This window comes from Antennarius striatus, chromosome 16 (genome assembly GCF_040054535.1).
Source record: "Antennarius striatus isolate MH-2024 chromosome 16, ASM4005453v1, whole genome shotgun sequence".
NCBI lineage: Eukaryota > Metazoa > Chordata > Actinopteri > Lophiiformes > Antennariidae > Antennarius > Antennarius striatus.
This window is the reverse complement of record NC_090791.1, coordinates 13,550,327-13,566,796: the sequence shown is the minus strand read 5'-3', so window position 1 is coordinate 13,566,796 and position 16,470 is coordinate 13,550,327. Positions and strand designations below refer to the sequence as shown.

At 37.6% G+C, this 16,470-nt stretch overlaps 1 protein-coding gene across 1 annotated transcript in view; it reads right to left on the bottom strand.

The window, feature by feature from the left end:
- Positions 1-521: 521 nt before the first annotated feature.
- The window catches only part of LOC137610007 (ras-related protein Rab-26-like), a 37,551-nt gene continuing 21,602 nt past the window's right edge, over positions 522-16,470 (bottom strand). Inside the window, exons 5-9 of the mRNA XM_068337398.1 lie at positions 15,139-15,191; positions 3,887-3,952; positions 3,154-3,210; positions 2,384-2,460; positions 522-1,483 (exon numbers count right to left, since the gene is read on the bottom strand). Coding sequence (XP_068193499.1) covers positions 1,384-1,483; positions 2,384-2,460; positions 3,154-3,210; positions 3,887-3,952; positions 15,139-15,191 — 353 coding nt within the window. The 3' untranslated portion in view covers positions 522-1,383. The remainder of the gene's footprint in view (positions 1,484-2,383; positions 2,461-3,153; positions 3,211-3,886; positions 3,953-15,138; positions 15,192-16,470) is intronic.

Here is a 16,470-nt window from a genome sequence, read left to right as displayed (position 1 = left end):
CTACGAATGTGACACATTTAACTTCAGTAAAACATTAAAAAGGAAAAGAAAGGTACAGGTAAATGTGTCATATACAATATTTATGCTTACTGTCATACTATAGAGTAGACATCTACATTGTTAGTATATATATATCTATCAATCTATCTATATATCTATATATGTGTGTGTCTGTATATATATATATATATATATATATATATATATATATATATATATATATATATATATATATATATATACATATACACATATATACATATACACACACACACACACACACACACACACATATATATATGTGTATATATATATATATATATATATATATATATATATATATATATATATATATATATATATATATATATATATATATATATATATATATATATATATATTTATGTATGCATGTATGTAAATATTGTTACACCAAAGTCTTCCCCTCCAATATTTTAACATGCAGAGAAAAAAAGTATTTACATCATTTATGCCCAAAACCCAATGCATATACAGTAGATTCCTTACATTGTCTGTTTTTAAATAAGACTTTCAAAATAAAATGAATAAGAAATAAATAAAATCGATCCTATAAATGTAGAAACATCCCCAAAATAAGTGAACTTTTGTTTGAATACTTCATGTTGTGCATCCACCACGAATCCAAATTTACAAAGAACAATCATGTATCCCTGTTAATGATGTCATTCCATATTTTAATCCTGCATAATAATATCGATTTATGTTTATATAGAAGAACTAAAACACATTCCCAAACATCCACAGCTTAATTATGAATTATGGAAATTCTTATTTTTAGTTTGTGCTGGTGAGCTGGTGAACCTGCTGGAAAACTTGCACAAATGCAGAACCATGGACAAAGAGACATCGCTGTCTGCAAAGACACGTCTGTAAAGAACAATCACCCACATGCTGATTAACACATTCAACTTCTGTGACGAATGAATGGCTTTACAGTTCACTCTACACAAGGTCACGCACAGTTACAGAAGGAGGAGGTGTGCAATTCAGTTTACCTAAGGTTAGAAGAAGATAATGTGTATTGATAGGTGTGCAGCACATGGCTTTGTCTTTTGTAAACCATAATCTGGGTCTACATTCGCAACTTCAGAAGGAAGTGATCTGAGAAAATGCAGGATATACAGGAAGTAGTTGGGCAGTGAAAATGACTGAGGTACAACGGAAGGATATCGGAGACTAGAGAAACACGAGGACAAAAAATGGTTTGGTACCTCGCTGGAGCTGACTCTTCACCTTGAATCAAGTTAGATATGAATACTTACTGTATGGACATGAGTCCACACACACATAAATAATAATAATAATGAATACACAGAGGTCCGGATAACACTGGGGAAGCCTTTAAGACCCACAGCATCCTGTGCTCTTCATCTCCTTAGTCACGTAATCCTGGAGCTTAAACTTCTCAGCAGGATCCTTCATAGATCGGTGCTTCAACTCCCTGAGACAAAGGAAGAGGATAAGAAATGAGAGTCTCCTACCATTAACACCTCAACTCATCATTTAAGGTCACGAGATGGGCCAAATGTAATCGGGACCAGTTTTCCATTGATGAAGTCGAAAACACACAGACTACAGCTGAAAAGGAAATCCTAAAATTATTACTCTAAAATCTCCCTGTTGAGAGTTATATTATCTTTCAATTAAAATATTCCTACCAATAATAAACAAACAAATTGTTTGGCAATTGTCTGCATTTTACTTATTAATACCTATAATAAAAGTTAACTGTATAATAGTTGTCTTACTCTATTAAAAACCTTTAAGTTAAGTTGTGGGGCTGTTAATTTTTAATTCATTTTATTTCCTAATAAATCAAAAATATAAAAACCTTTGACTAAACCGACAATATTTCATGTTTAATTCCTACATTATGGTCATCTCCAACAACTTCTGAGTAAGTTTACAGATAATTATTCAGGATAGATAATCATTCATTCATTAGTGGCGCATATTCTCCCCCGTGACAGGTTTAATTGTGTGACATGTTATACACATTAAGGATGGTTTTTACACTGAAGTAGACAACATCTTTTAAACAGAAATACTGAATTGCGGGATTTTTACATCCCGTTTCAAAGCGGTAATGTATTGTGATTGTCTGTGTTCGTCCCTTTGTCCATTCGTTAGTCCACCAAATATCTCGCAACCATCGCAGATATAAAGATCAAACAAAAAGCACATTACTCGGGCGGAAAGGGGATGAAAATTAGATGATGAACTTGACCTTTAGAAACCTGGGTCAAGATCAAAGTTCAACTTTTGTACACTCAGGAACCGGATAAGATAGAAAGACAAGGGAGAAGGCCAGTGTGAGTAAAACTATAGAAATATTACTCACTTCGCCACAGCAGTGAAAGCCAGCTCTATGTTGAGACCTGACCTGGCGCTGGTCTCCATAAAAGGAATCCCATATTCCTGCAGAGACACACACACAGACTTCTTCCTCTCTGACTCTTCATGTAGTTTTTGTGTGATGAAAGTAAGAGCTTAAGGGATAATTTTTAGAAAAATAGTGAATTTCTTGTTTGGGTTAGTCCAGCTTAGACGTGAAAATTGTATGCTGTAGTTTTTTTCCCTGCAGGGGAATTTGTCACAGCCCATGGTGTGCTTTTATCTCAATCCCAGACTGAGCCTTAAGTAATTTAGTGGCACTTTGTTTCCTCCAATTGTGGAAAAAATTACTTTACTATTTGTGGCATGTAGTGACATGCTATATAGTAGGAGAATTGATTAAAAAATGTCTGCTCTTGGTTTCAATGTTCAGCAGTTGTATTTGTGGCTGTGTGAGTGGGGTTATTATCGATACATAGGAGTTTTATAGACAAGGATACAGAAAGCAGGAGTATAGTTAGAAATATGCATGATCAAATGAACAGGCACTATGTCTTCTTTTGCTTTTATTATTTAACTTTGTAGGAATTAGATTTTCCTCTGAACAAAAATAAACCTGTCAGATCAAGATGAGGAATGGAACTTAAAAACTGATCTCTGAATAATCCCACCTTTCTTAAATATTAATCTAAATACTTGTGAATAATTAAATAAAAGTGGAAACTGCTGCACTTGGTCAGAAGACTGGAAACATTTTAATGGCTGTCATGAATTCACCTTTGCGAGCTTCTCACCGTCTTCTCTCTTCACCACCCTGTCATGAGTGGCATCAGCCTGGTAAAATAAGAAAAACACGGTCACACAAACCACAACAGCCGCCCACCCGTCATGGACACACACTCACTATTTGTCCACAGCTTACAAACAGGCTTTCAAGGTATTTCATTCTGATGGCAGCTTTTGAGACAAAATTGGCTGTCAAGGTGCTAATTAAGGGCCGCTATTGAGCGTGGGGGACTGAAACTAGCTTGATCTCCAAAGCAGAGACATCTGTTCGGAGATGTGAATGGCAGTAGTGAAAAATGTGAAACACCGATATTTGCAAATTTGCGTCTTGAGATGTAACATGTGGCCAACGGCAAAGACAACACAGGGTGAAGGAAGCAGATCTTCCAGGGTCAGTGGAAGCAGTGGGAGGAAGGAGTACAACAAGTTGAGCCTCTCTCTGTACCCAGTGATACTTACCAACCCTAAAATAACACAAGGATGTCAGTGGAAATATCCTGCAAATTGTAGGCACACCTTTAACCACAATGATTTGACCCAACTGGATATGACTTGCAGTTTGATAATTGGTGACCCTGTACTAGAGGACCCTAAATTTCATATAGGTTGGCAAAAAAAAACAAAAATGAAATGACATTGTTCCACATTTTGTGGTACTGAAGTGTAGAGGTTTTTGTCCCACTGTGTTTCCATGCATTCACACATATTTCCCATAATGCCTTGCCTTGTTTCCAAGTAGCATGAGCACCACATCCTGTTGGGCATACTCGTGGATCTCAGTTAGCCATGCCTGGAAAGACAACAAGACAAAGAGACAATGGAGAGAGAGAGGGTACTGAGTAACTGTTAAACGAGTAAAAACACATTCATTCATTCATCCATCCATCCATCCATCCATCCATCCATCCATCCATCCATCCATCCATCCATCCATCCATTCATTCATTCATTCATTCATTCATTCATTCATTCATTCATTCATTCATTTTCTATAAGTGGCTGTCCTGTCCTGTTGGAACCTATCCCTGCTGTAAATACATATTAAGAAGGTAGAAACCAAAAAACCCACGACAAGTAAACTTTTGTAGGAAACATAAAAAGACCTTTGCCTTCAGGCATGTTGTCTGAGACTTGATAAGGTCAATCCCTACATTAAATATAATAAAAAGAAAAATGAGGAAGAGAAAAATGACTGTATCATTTTGATAAAAATAAATAATGAAAAACAAGAGAAACACTCAGGGGTAAAGGGAAACAAGGCATAAAAATAAAATTAATGAGTGCATTAGAAACACAGTTAACTCTACATTTTTAGCTCCGTCCTGCTTTAACTACAGTACATTGTGTGAACAATCTGAATCTCTGTCTCTATTAGAACCTCTATTTAGTTTATCCAGTGAAGACACCTGCAGAGGTCATGTCACACCTCAGCACTCATTTTAATTGCACCCACAGTGAATAACTCCACACTGGATTTCTAACTGGCTGCTGAATTATGTGCATTTAGTAGTCCTTGTTTCCCCTCTGACGCCCACCCCCTATCATTAATTCTGGTGAAGATTCTGTGTTTACAGAAGGATTTCACCAGTCTCACCTCCAGCTAAAGGTCAGATTAAAGAACAGTGTTGTCCAGAGTGTGTATACTGTATGTGGCTAGGGATATTTAGACAGTAAGGGATGAACAAGAGTTTAAAATGTATTTGCTAGGGGACCTAGTGCAAACATATTCATTGTATCCTTTCATTTGATAAACACTGTACTAATATTAGATGAAGAGATTAAACCAGACCAGCTGTGTTGCTTGTGACATCCAACAAACCAAAGCCTTTTTAGCAATAATTACATATAATGGAAAATGTGAAATACAGCAATTTTCTCATTTTTCATGTCTAAATCTTTATCTACAGTCACTCTGGAGTCCTGAATTGACGACCAGTGATCCCCACATCCAAGAGAATGATCTATGCCCCCCCTGCAGGCTCACAGCATTAGCTTTGCATGACAAGTGCTTTTAAATAAAATAAAAAAATAATGTTGTATTTCTCTCAGTTACTTGCCTATCAAAATACAAAATTAATGCAACAAATCAAAGAATTGTTAGCCCTTGCTATAAAAGGCAAACAGAAAATTGCAAAAGATAATTTCGATGTAAATCCGCCTCACTTTGGCCTTAAATTAATGTGAAATAAATGTGACTTTGGTTAAAGTTACTAATACAGGTTTGAATTTGAACATTTTTTATTTGTACATCCTGTTATAATGATATAATAATGTGATACCTAAACAACACGTAGCTCAACTAGAATTCTTTGGACTGAGTAATAAGCAGCCATGATAATCTCTATCTTTTTTTTCTGTCTCACTTTTTCCTTTGTAACTAATCCTCTCATTTATTGTGTTGTCTCTTTATGAATGCTGGATCACATTTCAGAGTTAATGTGCACAGTACTTAATGAGGGCAGAGAGGTTTGGCCATTTACCAGCTTACGGCTCGTAGGGTCTTTAATTAGAAGGCTAGAAGGACATTAAAAGAGATTCAGAGAATGTCCGGCAGAGCCCTCAGTTCTGGACATAAGTAGTAAAAGTGTAGGATTGGTTAAATTTTACATTTGTTAAATCACCATGCTCCACAACATAGTGTGGAAAGAAAACAAATTGAAAATCTTTGGAGAGGAATGTTTTGAATGTGAATAAATACCTGTGTCACGCACAACCATTAGTGAACTCTTAATGCTCACCTTCAGTCTCGTCTCTCAGATAGGTTTACTACTGGTGTTTGCTGTTTGCTTTTCATATAATATGAGACTGTATGAAAATATAGTCTATGTTCATGAAGTACGTAAACACTATGAATAAAATAAACACCTTTTTTTTTTTACCTTGGTAATAAAAGATTCATCAATAAAACTTTGCGAACATTCATCCTCCCAAGTGAGAAGTGATTCGCTCAATATGCTGTAATTACTGTTGATAAACCCCAGTTTGCAATGAGATCATCCAGCTTTTTATAGCTCATCATCCCCTTGGTACATTTCACAGATCATCCTTGTCACCTGCTACCAAACTCTGTTACAATCTTTTTCATTATAGAAGAGGAGCGACGTGTGCAATGACTCAGGAAGAATGATTCCATGCATCTCTGCTTTCTGAAAGAACATTGTTACCAATTATTTGCAGATAATACTCCATAACAGGATCTATTTTGGCTGCGTTTCGTTTCGTTTCACGAAAGAGAAACACAAGAGGAGCTTTGAACAATGCTTCAGCAATGATGGATCTGTAAAGGCTCGGTCTCTACACGCCCCCACAAAATGAATGCAACTGAGAAATAAATGAGTCTATATACATTTATGTACTGCAGACAAGGCTGAGAGCTGTCTTTTATGTAATAAATATCTGAATATGAATATGTAAGTCTCATAGTCCCTTCACATATCGCCTTGAACTCCTCAAGTTCCCTGTAATGAAATCCAGGTGGTTCTTCAACACGACATGTCAGCTAACAAGGTGCTACACATAGAAACACCCTTGTGGTGCTGAAATCCGTTTCATGAAGGAGTGTTAACAAACTCATTGTTTTCACTAACCCTGATTCATGAAATGGGCTTCTGGTATTTATGTTAAACAGCAGACAAGCATGTTAATTATAAAATGTGATCTGCTCATTATATAACATTATGGATTACATTGAACAGTGATTTCTATTCTTGTGAATATTTAATTAAAATGTAAATTTGAGAGTTTCTATGAAGAAAATGTCTAAATTACAAGAAGTGATTTACTGTCTGCTGGAGTCCTATGGCCAAAGACTATATTTCTGTCCAGAATAAATGTAATATTTAAACTTCTAATCTATTCCTCATCTTCCCAGTCTCTCCTGTTTGAAATGACATTAAGCTGAAATGACAAGCATGGTTCAGAAACTCTGCTACCTTCTCAAAAAAAGTAAGAGTGAGATAAAAACTGTGGCAGAGACACTGATTTGACAGAAGCTCAGACAGAGACGATGTCAAAAGGCAGCAGGATGAGGGGTGAAAGACAGTAAAAGTGACAGTAAAATATACGACAAACATCCAAAGATCAGTATCAGAGAGGAAGAGAGATAGAAGTCAGGCAGACTGACTTGTCGCACTAGCATCTCCAAGTTGTCACCGATGGAGATATGTGAAGGTATTTACATCCCGCTTCAAAGCGGTGATTTTTTTTGATTGTCAGTGTTCGTGTGTTTGTCTGTTCGTTCGTTCTTTAGTCCATCTTTCTATCTGCAAACACTGAAGATAGAAAGATGAAACAAAAAGCACATTGCATGGCCGGTAAAAGGGATGAAAATGAGTTGATGACCTTAATCTTGAGTAAAAGGTCAAATTTAAACTTTTGTACACTCAGAAACCAGATAAGATAGACAGATGAGGAAGAAGGCCAGTGTGAGTGAGACCATAGGTCAAAGCTAGTGCTTTGACCCACTGCGCCACCATGCCACTCGCAATGTAACTTAATCACGTGGACATTTTTATTTCCAAAGTACATCTATTTCACTTTGGCAGCAATTTTCAAACTAGCACTAGTCAGTTTGAACTTATGCCCATTGTGAGATGCATTGTGTAACACTGGACACATAATCTCTTTGGATCCTTTTAAGAACTCAGGTCACATTTTGCTGATACAATAATAAACGTGACTGTTTCCTCGGAAGCTTCTTTTTTCCCACGTGACACATCTTTCCCTGTTGTAACTTTATGTAAGCAGATTTGCTCTGCAACGCTTTTCTTGTGGAGCTTTGATCAGACCATCACGACAGGGGATGAAGTGGAGAGGTGTACTTGCAAAAACAGGCAGTCAGACAGAACCAAACCAGAGGAGCACAAGGAGAACGTAGGGTTTTCCCCCTGAGACGAGGTTTAAGCTGCATGAGACAGCTGAATGACATTTTGACACTCTCAAACACACATGACTTAGAGGGATGCTGTCATGCTCTGAATACTTAATGCAGAAATGAATCATAAGCTATATTTGGTTTACCCCAAACAAGCACTTATAGTATTGGCATAAGCATTAAAATTGGCTTGTTAGCATTTCTGGAAAGAATGCATGCTGTTTCTGCAGATTGTGCAGACAGAAACTCAAATCCAATGGCCCTGCAAGTTAATTTCTGCAGCTTGACAGGAATGAGAGGCTTTTTAACTTTGTAAAAGAGCAGCTGACACATCTTTCTGCCAGCAAATGTGTCTGGATGACAGACACACTTTGAAAGTTTTCCGTAAGAGAGTATGAGTATGAGTGTAAGTGAGAAATGTACAGAAGCAAGGGTGGTTAAAACTAGTGGAGGCAACATGTCACCGAAGTAACAAAGTGTTTGCTGGCTGGTTAGCTCAATCAGCTTTACAAATACTGTATTCATGCTATTAACAAGACTGTAATCTTAAACCTTGTATGTCAGAACAACATACATTTGAATAAGAAAATAACAGATGTGAAAAAGTAATTATATGGTACGTGTCCATTTCAGGAGTGTGGCCATTGCATATGAAAGCCCTGTAAATGATATAATTGTCTCAGAATTATTAATGTAAAATGTGAAATAAATTATTCAAGTTTCCAATAGTCATGATTTAATAAGGGAAATAATGGAGACAGCAGAATATCAAGTACCAGGAATGTGGACAGTCAGTGTGAGCAGGCTGAGAAATACATTAGAATAAGCTAAAAATTCCAGACTTTGCATCATCCACATTGTAATAAACTGATCCTTATACCATCTAAAATTATGGCATGAGATTTTATTGTTAGTTGTGTGGCATCTGCAGAGATTGTGCGCACATACACAATCCTAATTATCATGATATCTGCAGTGACATCTGTGACAGTTGTGTCTGGAGACATGCATTGTTTGTCATTTGGGTGTTTGTGTTTCAGTGCCAACCTGGCAATCAAACTGTGGCCAGGAAGGGCCGGCCTGAAGGACGGAATAGAGGCTAATTTGAATAATTACATTGGTTGTTACAAAAGCTAAGCTTCAAAGGGCTCTGGAAACATGACCAGGGACTGTGGCAAAGATGCAAAGAGGTCAAATCACATCAGGTACTTCCAGAGGGTAAAATGGGCGAGGCCAATAAAGGTGCAGGATGACATCACAAATTCCACCTGAATACTAACCGGTTTGAAGTCTCGGTGGTAAGGTCATGAACTTTGGAACAGCAGGTAGGAGGAATCCCAATAAGGACAACCCTTCACTAACCAACCTATTCAGCTATCTATAGAATGTAAACAACAGAATAATAACTACAGGCTGCTGAAAGTCACAACTTTGAAAGCTATTACTAAGAATGAAATGCTACTACCGACTCAAGGACATTGAATGAATGTGGGAACTGTGGAGAAGTTACTACTGGCTAATGTCAGAAGTGGGGAGAACAAGAAACTCCACAAAATAGGAACAGTTGTAAGCAACTCAACAAAAGGAGATACAGTGCATGACGCGCTGATAGAGCGAGATCGATGAATGTTGGAGCCACAATCCAGGAGCATCCAGGAGTAGAACACAGCAGCAGAAGACAAAGGGTGATGAAGAAGAAGATCATCATCCTTTGCCAGCCATAGAAGGAGATGGATGATGCTAGCTGACACCTTGATCACAGTCATAACATCAGCAAAGACAAAAGGGCACCAGAAAAAAAACACCACAAGGCCAAAGCACCAGCCACTGGGTAATAAAGCAATCACTCAAAACACAGCAGAGCAACTTGAGCACCGCCTGGATCGATGACCAAGTTCTCCAGTGATGAGAGCAGCAGTGGGGGCTTTGACCCTAAAACAAACTGAATTAATGCCATTGAGAAGTGTAGTGATCATCAGCAAGTGGATGATGCCGTGCAGAATGCCTCGGAAGAATGAGACATTCACTAGCCCACGTGACAAGGATCTGCAGTGGGACACCATTCTGTCTGGAAAATCATACATCATTATATAACGCTGTTATTCCACAGCAAAACGCTGCTTCATAACTGTCATATTTCCTCATAGAACTTACTGTGTTGGTAGTTTTCATTCATTAATTATTTAAAAATGTTAAATCAACCTAACCATTTGATGAATGTGGAAACAATTAGTTCCAATTTCCATTCATCGTCCATGTAGGCGCCACCCACAATTTTTTGGAGTGCGTTTCATTGTGTGCTCATATTTATGCATGGGAACTATTTTCTATTTGGCACAAAGCTGTGACATCTTTTCTGACTCAATGATATAAAGACGGCACGAGTGTGATTCAACCACCGGAGTAACCTCAGCAAACAGGACGATGATCTATTTTTCATGCCAGTTATAAAACACTTGTTTTCTGTGAAATTTTTAGCAGAATGTAGGTTTTCATAGATGAATCATATATCCATCCATGAAATGACGCAGAAAGAGACATGCAATGTAGACAAGTATTTTATGACTCATTTTGTGCAGTGTCCATGCAAGATCCCTGGTTCCCAGGTTCACCAATAAATGTGAACATGTATGAAACTGTTTCATGGAAAATGTTGTAAATAAAGAGAAAACAAGCTTACGTTTTGGGAAAGTTCTCAATAATAATCATCTATATAACTGTATGACTGCTAATATTTTATCCTGAAGCAGAAAAGGTTTTTCACTCTTCATGGCCATGAAACACCCCAGAACACATTTTTTTCTTTTATTTGTCGGATTCAACATCTTTTCTTTTCAGCAAATTTCATTTAATGGACCATAGAGCCAAACATCTAAACCCAAGGCTATAGCAAAGCAACACTTTTATCCAAACTAAGTTCATAAATGAATTTCAAGTTATCTAATATTTATAATTTTTTTTTCACACACTAATAGACTTACAGTTGATAAAGATGAATTGGTGGTTAAGCACTTGAGTTTATGACATCGCCAAATTCGATTTGTGTAAAGAAGCTATGGTTCTTTCTGATACCAAAATAAGTGTGAAAATAGAAAGTTTCTGAATGGCTTTGAATGTCCTTGTGTGGATTTTCAACAAGCTCAAAGACAACTAGAACCAAGGCAGTCACAGACTGTAACATCCCGAGACACCCCTGAATTCAACAGAAGTATTCTGATGGTGCACAATAATCCATGATGTGTTCCTTTAGCGTACATTTAGTGAAAGATCTCAAATTATTGTACGTGAATGATATTTCTTTTAATGTCACAGTATTATTCACTGAAAATCTCTGTCATCACCATCTGGAGTAGCAGTGCCATTTACCTAACAGCGACGTGGGAGGCAGGTGGCCATTTCATTTGAAGGCAGTCCATGTCCTTGGGATGGATTGATACACACTCACACACTAAGAATGAAGAATTATGGTGTCAGCATGCACAAACACACGCTCAGATGTGTGTGCAGTTAAAGAGTAATATGTCTGTCAATAAACTGCATCAAAGTTAGATTACTCATGAGAGATCATTTTATTAAACACATAGGGAGTGTGTTTTACTCCATTAAGGACCACAGATGGCAAATCTAGATAAACAGTTAGCATCTTAAGAGACTGCCTCTCTTGGATCAATGTCTGTGTATTGATCGGTTGTCATGCTACGATAGCATCACAGGACCTTTTTTTTTTCATGTACGCAATCAGAGGAGTAGAATCAGGTCCACACAGTCACAACAGGAACTGATGTCCTGCTCAAGGGCACATCAGCACAAGTCTTACTGCTAAACTTAAAATAAGTTATAATTTCAGTATATTTTAATATTAGTTTAGAAAAGCGATTAATCTAATCAATCACTATGCATTAACAGTGGATAAATGATTACATGTAGCAACAGAGAGCTATCTGATTATGGTAATATTCTATTGTTAAAGTGCAATTCAGCACATTTGAATGATCTGATGCTAAACTTTAATTTATTAATCAATAAAAAAGGTCCCATGAGCCTGTAGTTAAAATAATATTGCCTCAGGAGATGGTGGAGACAAACTCTACAAAGAGATAATATTAATTTATGTTTTTTATTGCTCTGATCCAAAATGACCAAAACATCAGATCAGATTCATAGAAAATCTACTTGGTTAAGGCTGGACTGTTACAAAGAACATGAACAGTTTCCATTAATGTCCTACGTTCGCTAGGAGATTTTGAACTGACATTTCCTTTGGAAATGGTACAGACTTCATCGACATGGCTAAAAAGAACACTATATTACAAATGAACAATGTTGACTTTTTTTTTTTTTCCGGTGAAGAAGGCAGTCTCCTGAAAACATCATAGCTCATAAAGCTGACATGTAATATCTCCAATAACCACAGATGTCTGACACAGTTTCTAAATGATGAATTTCAAGAACAGCAGCTTTCATTTTGGTTCCCATGACTAGTGAACAATCCAGAGCTTCAGATGATGGTACCGCAGGAGCTGAGCTGCTTTTTAAACAGAATAAATGATTTGTAGCAGATGCCTAAATGGACTCTTATATTTCCCCTGGAGTGCTTCTTCTGACACTGAGATATTCATCACATTACCGTATAATGTGTGCATTTCTGCTACATTTGCTCACTCAGCAAATACTTCACACCATGTATTAAGTTAGCAAAAGATTGGATTGTGGTGCCAACCATGAACAACAGTGTGAAGTTCCTGTGAAACCAAGGAATCAGGAATATAAACTAGAAATAAAATTATATGAATGAGAAGATTGAAAGAAAGTCCCAAAAGACAGTTATGCAATTCAAATAAAAGCAGTTAATAATTCATACAAAGTCATTAATGAAATGCATGGCTCTGATTAAGTCTCTTTTATCTTCAGGTCTTTCTATCTTGGATTATATACGTAATGTTCAAGCTTTGCTCGCCGCAGTATCTCCCACATTAGCGGGGGAGACAGTAATAAACCAGAGTGGAGCAGGTCTGAGGGCCGGAGAGGAGAGAATGGAGAATGATTTGCCCCTCTCATTTTTCCTCTACTTCAGAGTGGCATTTATCACCATTAGTGTTCATTAACATGAGTTAGCGCCTGTTAGGCAGCATTGTGCCAGTCGTCTACAGCTTGCTGCCAGCACATCTCCTCTCTGAAATACACACGGACTGGATGTGAGATCAGTGGAGGGCTGTGGAGGGTGAAGAGGAGGGAGGAAAGCGACTCAATTAAATGGGAGACACATTCACTCTGACAAACTTTTAACACAACCATATTATATATTTATGAGCTCATGGTTTTAACAATCCAGGGATAACAAGTGTGAAAGACACTTTGAGTAGAACCTGAAGCAGTGTGTGCTCCACCATGGAGAGATAAAGGCTGATGATCCCCCGCAGCAGCAACTCACCTGCTCATACATTTAGTTTCAGTCGGCTGATGGCTGCTCAGCCTCCCTCTGTCTTTTCTGTTCACTCTCTTTCACCCTCTTTCTCCCTCACTTCTTGAGCTGCCGTTCACATTTGTCGCTAAAGAGGTACATTTTCAGCCTTAATGATCTCCCAGGGAAGATGGGCACAACATATTCATCTGACAGTAACTGTGACAACCACCTTCTCTGTGTCCTACCAGCTTGACCTGAAAGAGTCTTTTTTTTAGCCTAATAGCTGGTGTGAATTAAAAGAGAACATTGTCACCCAATTTGAGGGATGCCCTTAACATGGTGACATTAACTGACATGACTTGAGTCCCCCTGACAGCAGTGGCATAGGGAAGGAGGGTAATTGAAGAGCTAGGCTTTTGAAAAGGTGCCTTTTCTTTTGACTTTTGGTGAACGTTGGTGTTGAAGGAAGGTGTAAAGTTGAAGAGGGAGGCAGTCCAGCAGTCTCTGCCTCTGTTGAAGTGGTGGAGTCTGAAGAATTGAGGGAAGACCCATAAATAACCCTGGAAAAGGTCACCATGGAAGTCAAGAAGGTCTTCAGTGTGGGTGAGATTTGACCGGAGATGCTGAGAGCATTCATTATTGATTAAGATACAAATTGCTTCAGTTGAATGGAAAACTACTCACAGATTAATTTCTCTTCCCTGTAGTGTCCATATCTATTTTCCTTTGAGGAATCTCTTTTATTTGTTTGCCCTTGCTTATATCTTTGCAATTATTTCAGAGTTTATTGATAAAATCGAAAACAAGAAGAGTGCAGTCAGTAGATTACTTATTCTATGTTTATTTCATGTCTTCCAAAGACACTTTTCTTAAAATATTGCACATTTAAACACTTTGGTGAGTGATCTCAGTGATAAAGTTCGGCAAGCAACTTATCTTATCTAACATCTGAATGAAATGCCAGATGAAATCACATGTATAGTTTCCTGATTGTGCGTACAGTAGTACCTTGAGATACAGGCTTACGACACTGAGATATGAGCTGTCCTTCTGTCCATACTTTTGTTCAACACACAAAACAAAAATCTGACATACAAGCCGTGCTTCAAGGACAACACCGATAGTTGGTAGATGAATACTATGACCACGTCTCAGCTGGGATGCTGTCTGATATTGTACACAAGGACAGCCTTTGTGTTTTTGTGACTTTTCCATTGTCTTCATACATGATCACTGTTTATGTAACTTATAGATCTTTTATTATTCACAGGTAAAGTATGTATGTCTACTGGTTGATCTTTTTTTTTTCTTCAAAATTTAGGGGCTTTGGGGCTTTTTCCAAATTAAATTAAATGAAGTAAAATTATTTTACATGGGGAAAATTTGTGAGATTTCAACATCAAATCGTCTATTTTTGGTATTCCCATTGCTAGTGCACATAAAACAACAATAACAAAAAGCATCAACAAGTAGGACAGGCACCACAGTAGATCAGTGGTCAGAACTACTGGTGGCGCCACACATTCTCCTCATCATAGCAATTCCTCCTACTCTTTAAAAAACGTGAATCTCTCAAATTGAGATACTTGGAACTCACTGGTGACAAGCACCTATATACTCCCAGTGTTGTTTACATTTATGGTTCTTCCTATAGTAAGAACCACACAACTAGAAACAAAGGACAACAAAGGTATCGTACCTTTATGTTGTCGAATGATGTTTTGTTGGTGACGTCATACAGCAGAAGCAAAGCTGAAAGAAAAGGAGAATTATGTGTTTCAAAATTCATCCTGAAAAACATTCTTACTGTAGAATGGTTGAGAGAACAAAAATTAGAAGCAAGTGTTTGAATGAGTTTTATCTTGACGTCCAGCTCCTCTTCAAATTCAATTATTAAGTAGTTCATTTTCATTCAGAGCACAGGAGCTCTCCCTCACTCTTGACCTGATAAAGTTATGCAACTTCCATCGCACAAGTTTCTCTTCCATTTGTACATTACATACTGTATAACCTTGAGACAGGCACTAACTTATTCATAACAAGTTCTGCTTGCACCAGGTATCCCTGTTCCTGCTTTTATTAAACTACACTTAAACTGTTGGAGTGAAGGTGCTGATATTAGCTAAGACCATGGCACAGTTTTACTTTGAAGGGTTTCTCCTGTGTTTAGCTTTGATTATGTTCTCAATGCTGTACTAAATTTTTTAATTAGATTTATTGTTGTTTCTTCCATCCGATTTTTTTATCGGCTGTTTTCAGCTGCTGTCTGTTCTCTCTCCCTCTGTTGTCTCTTGTTAGTTTATCGTGGCATCCTTCCTGTCTTCCCCTGTAAAGTTTTTCCCTCCAGTGTGTGATTGTCTGATTGTCTCCACTTGTGGCTGATTACCTCCTCTGCTTGTGCCACCAGTCTCTCATTGTCTCATCATCTCCCAGTTTATTCATTCTGTTTTACTATTGTTCCAAACTCCAGTGCAGATGGTAGGAATAATACTCCTTCGGGCTGGTTGCCAACCACCTCCAACAAACCAAGAAGCGTTTTGCTCGTCCTCTTGTTGTCGATGTGTCGTCGCGTGTCTCAACTAGAGATCCCAGTGTGTTTAATCAGTTATGACTTTTTCTCTGGGTTTGGATTTTGCATTAGCATTTTGAGTTGGATCTGCGTTTTTTTATTTATTTGTTCTGCACTTGGGTTTTCACATCAGTTGAACGGCACAAATTATGCATAAAAAAATCCCCAAAAATTATGTTTCAGTGTCCCACAAGTACAGGTGTTTGTTTATGCCTCAAACTAATGGGGGTTTATGGTGTTGTCCTCATTTGTTGGTCTGTTTGAGCCCTAAAGGCATGAATTTTGAAACCTTTCCTATTGAGTCTCTTTTTTTTTTGTGATCTTTTTTTCTCTGTGAGTATTGTATGTACATTTCATGTGAGCAATTTGGTATTTAACTTCATATAACAGATATAAACATGTAACTATGAACAAAACAGTATTTAAATGGCAAAGGTGCCTTCATCGGTGTCCTTTCTGTGT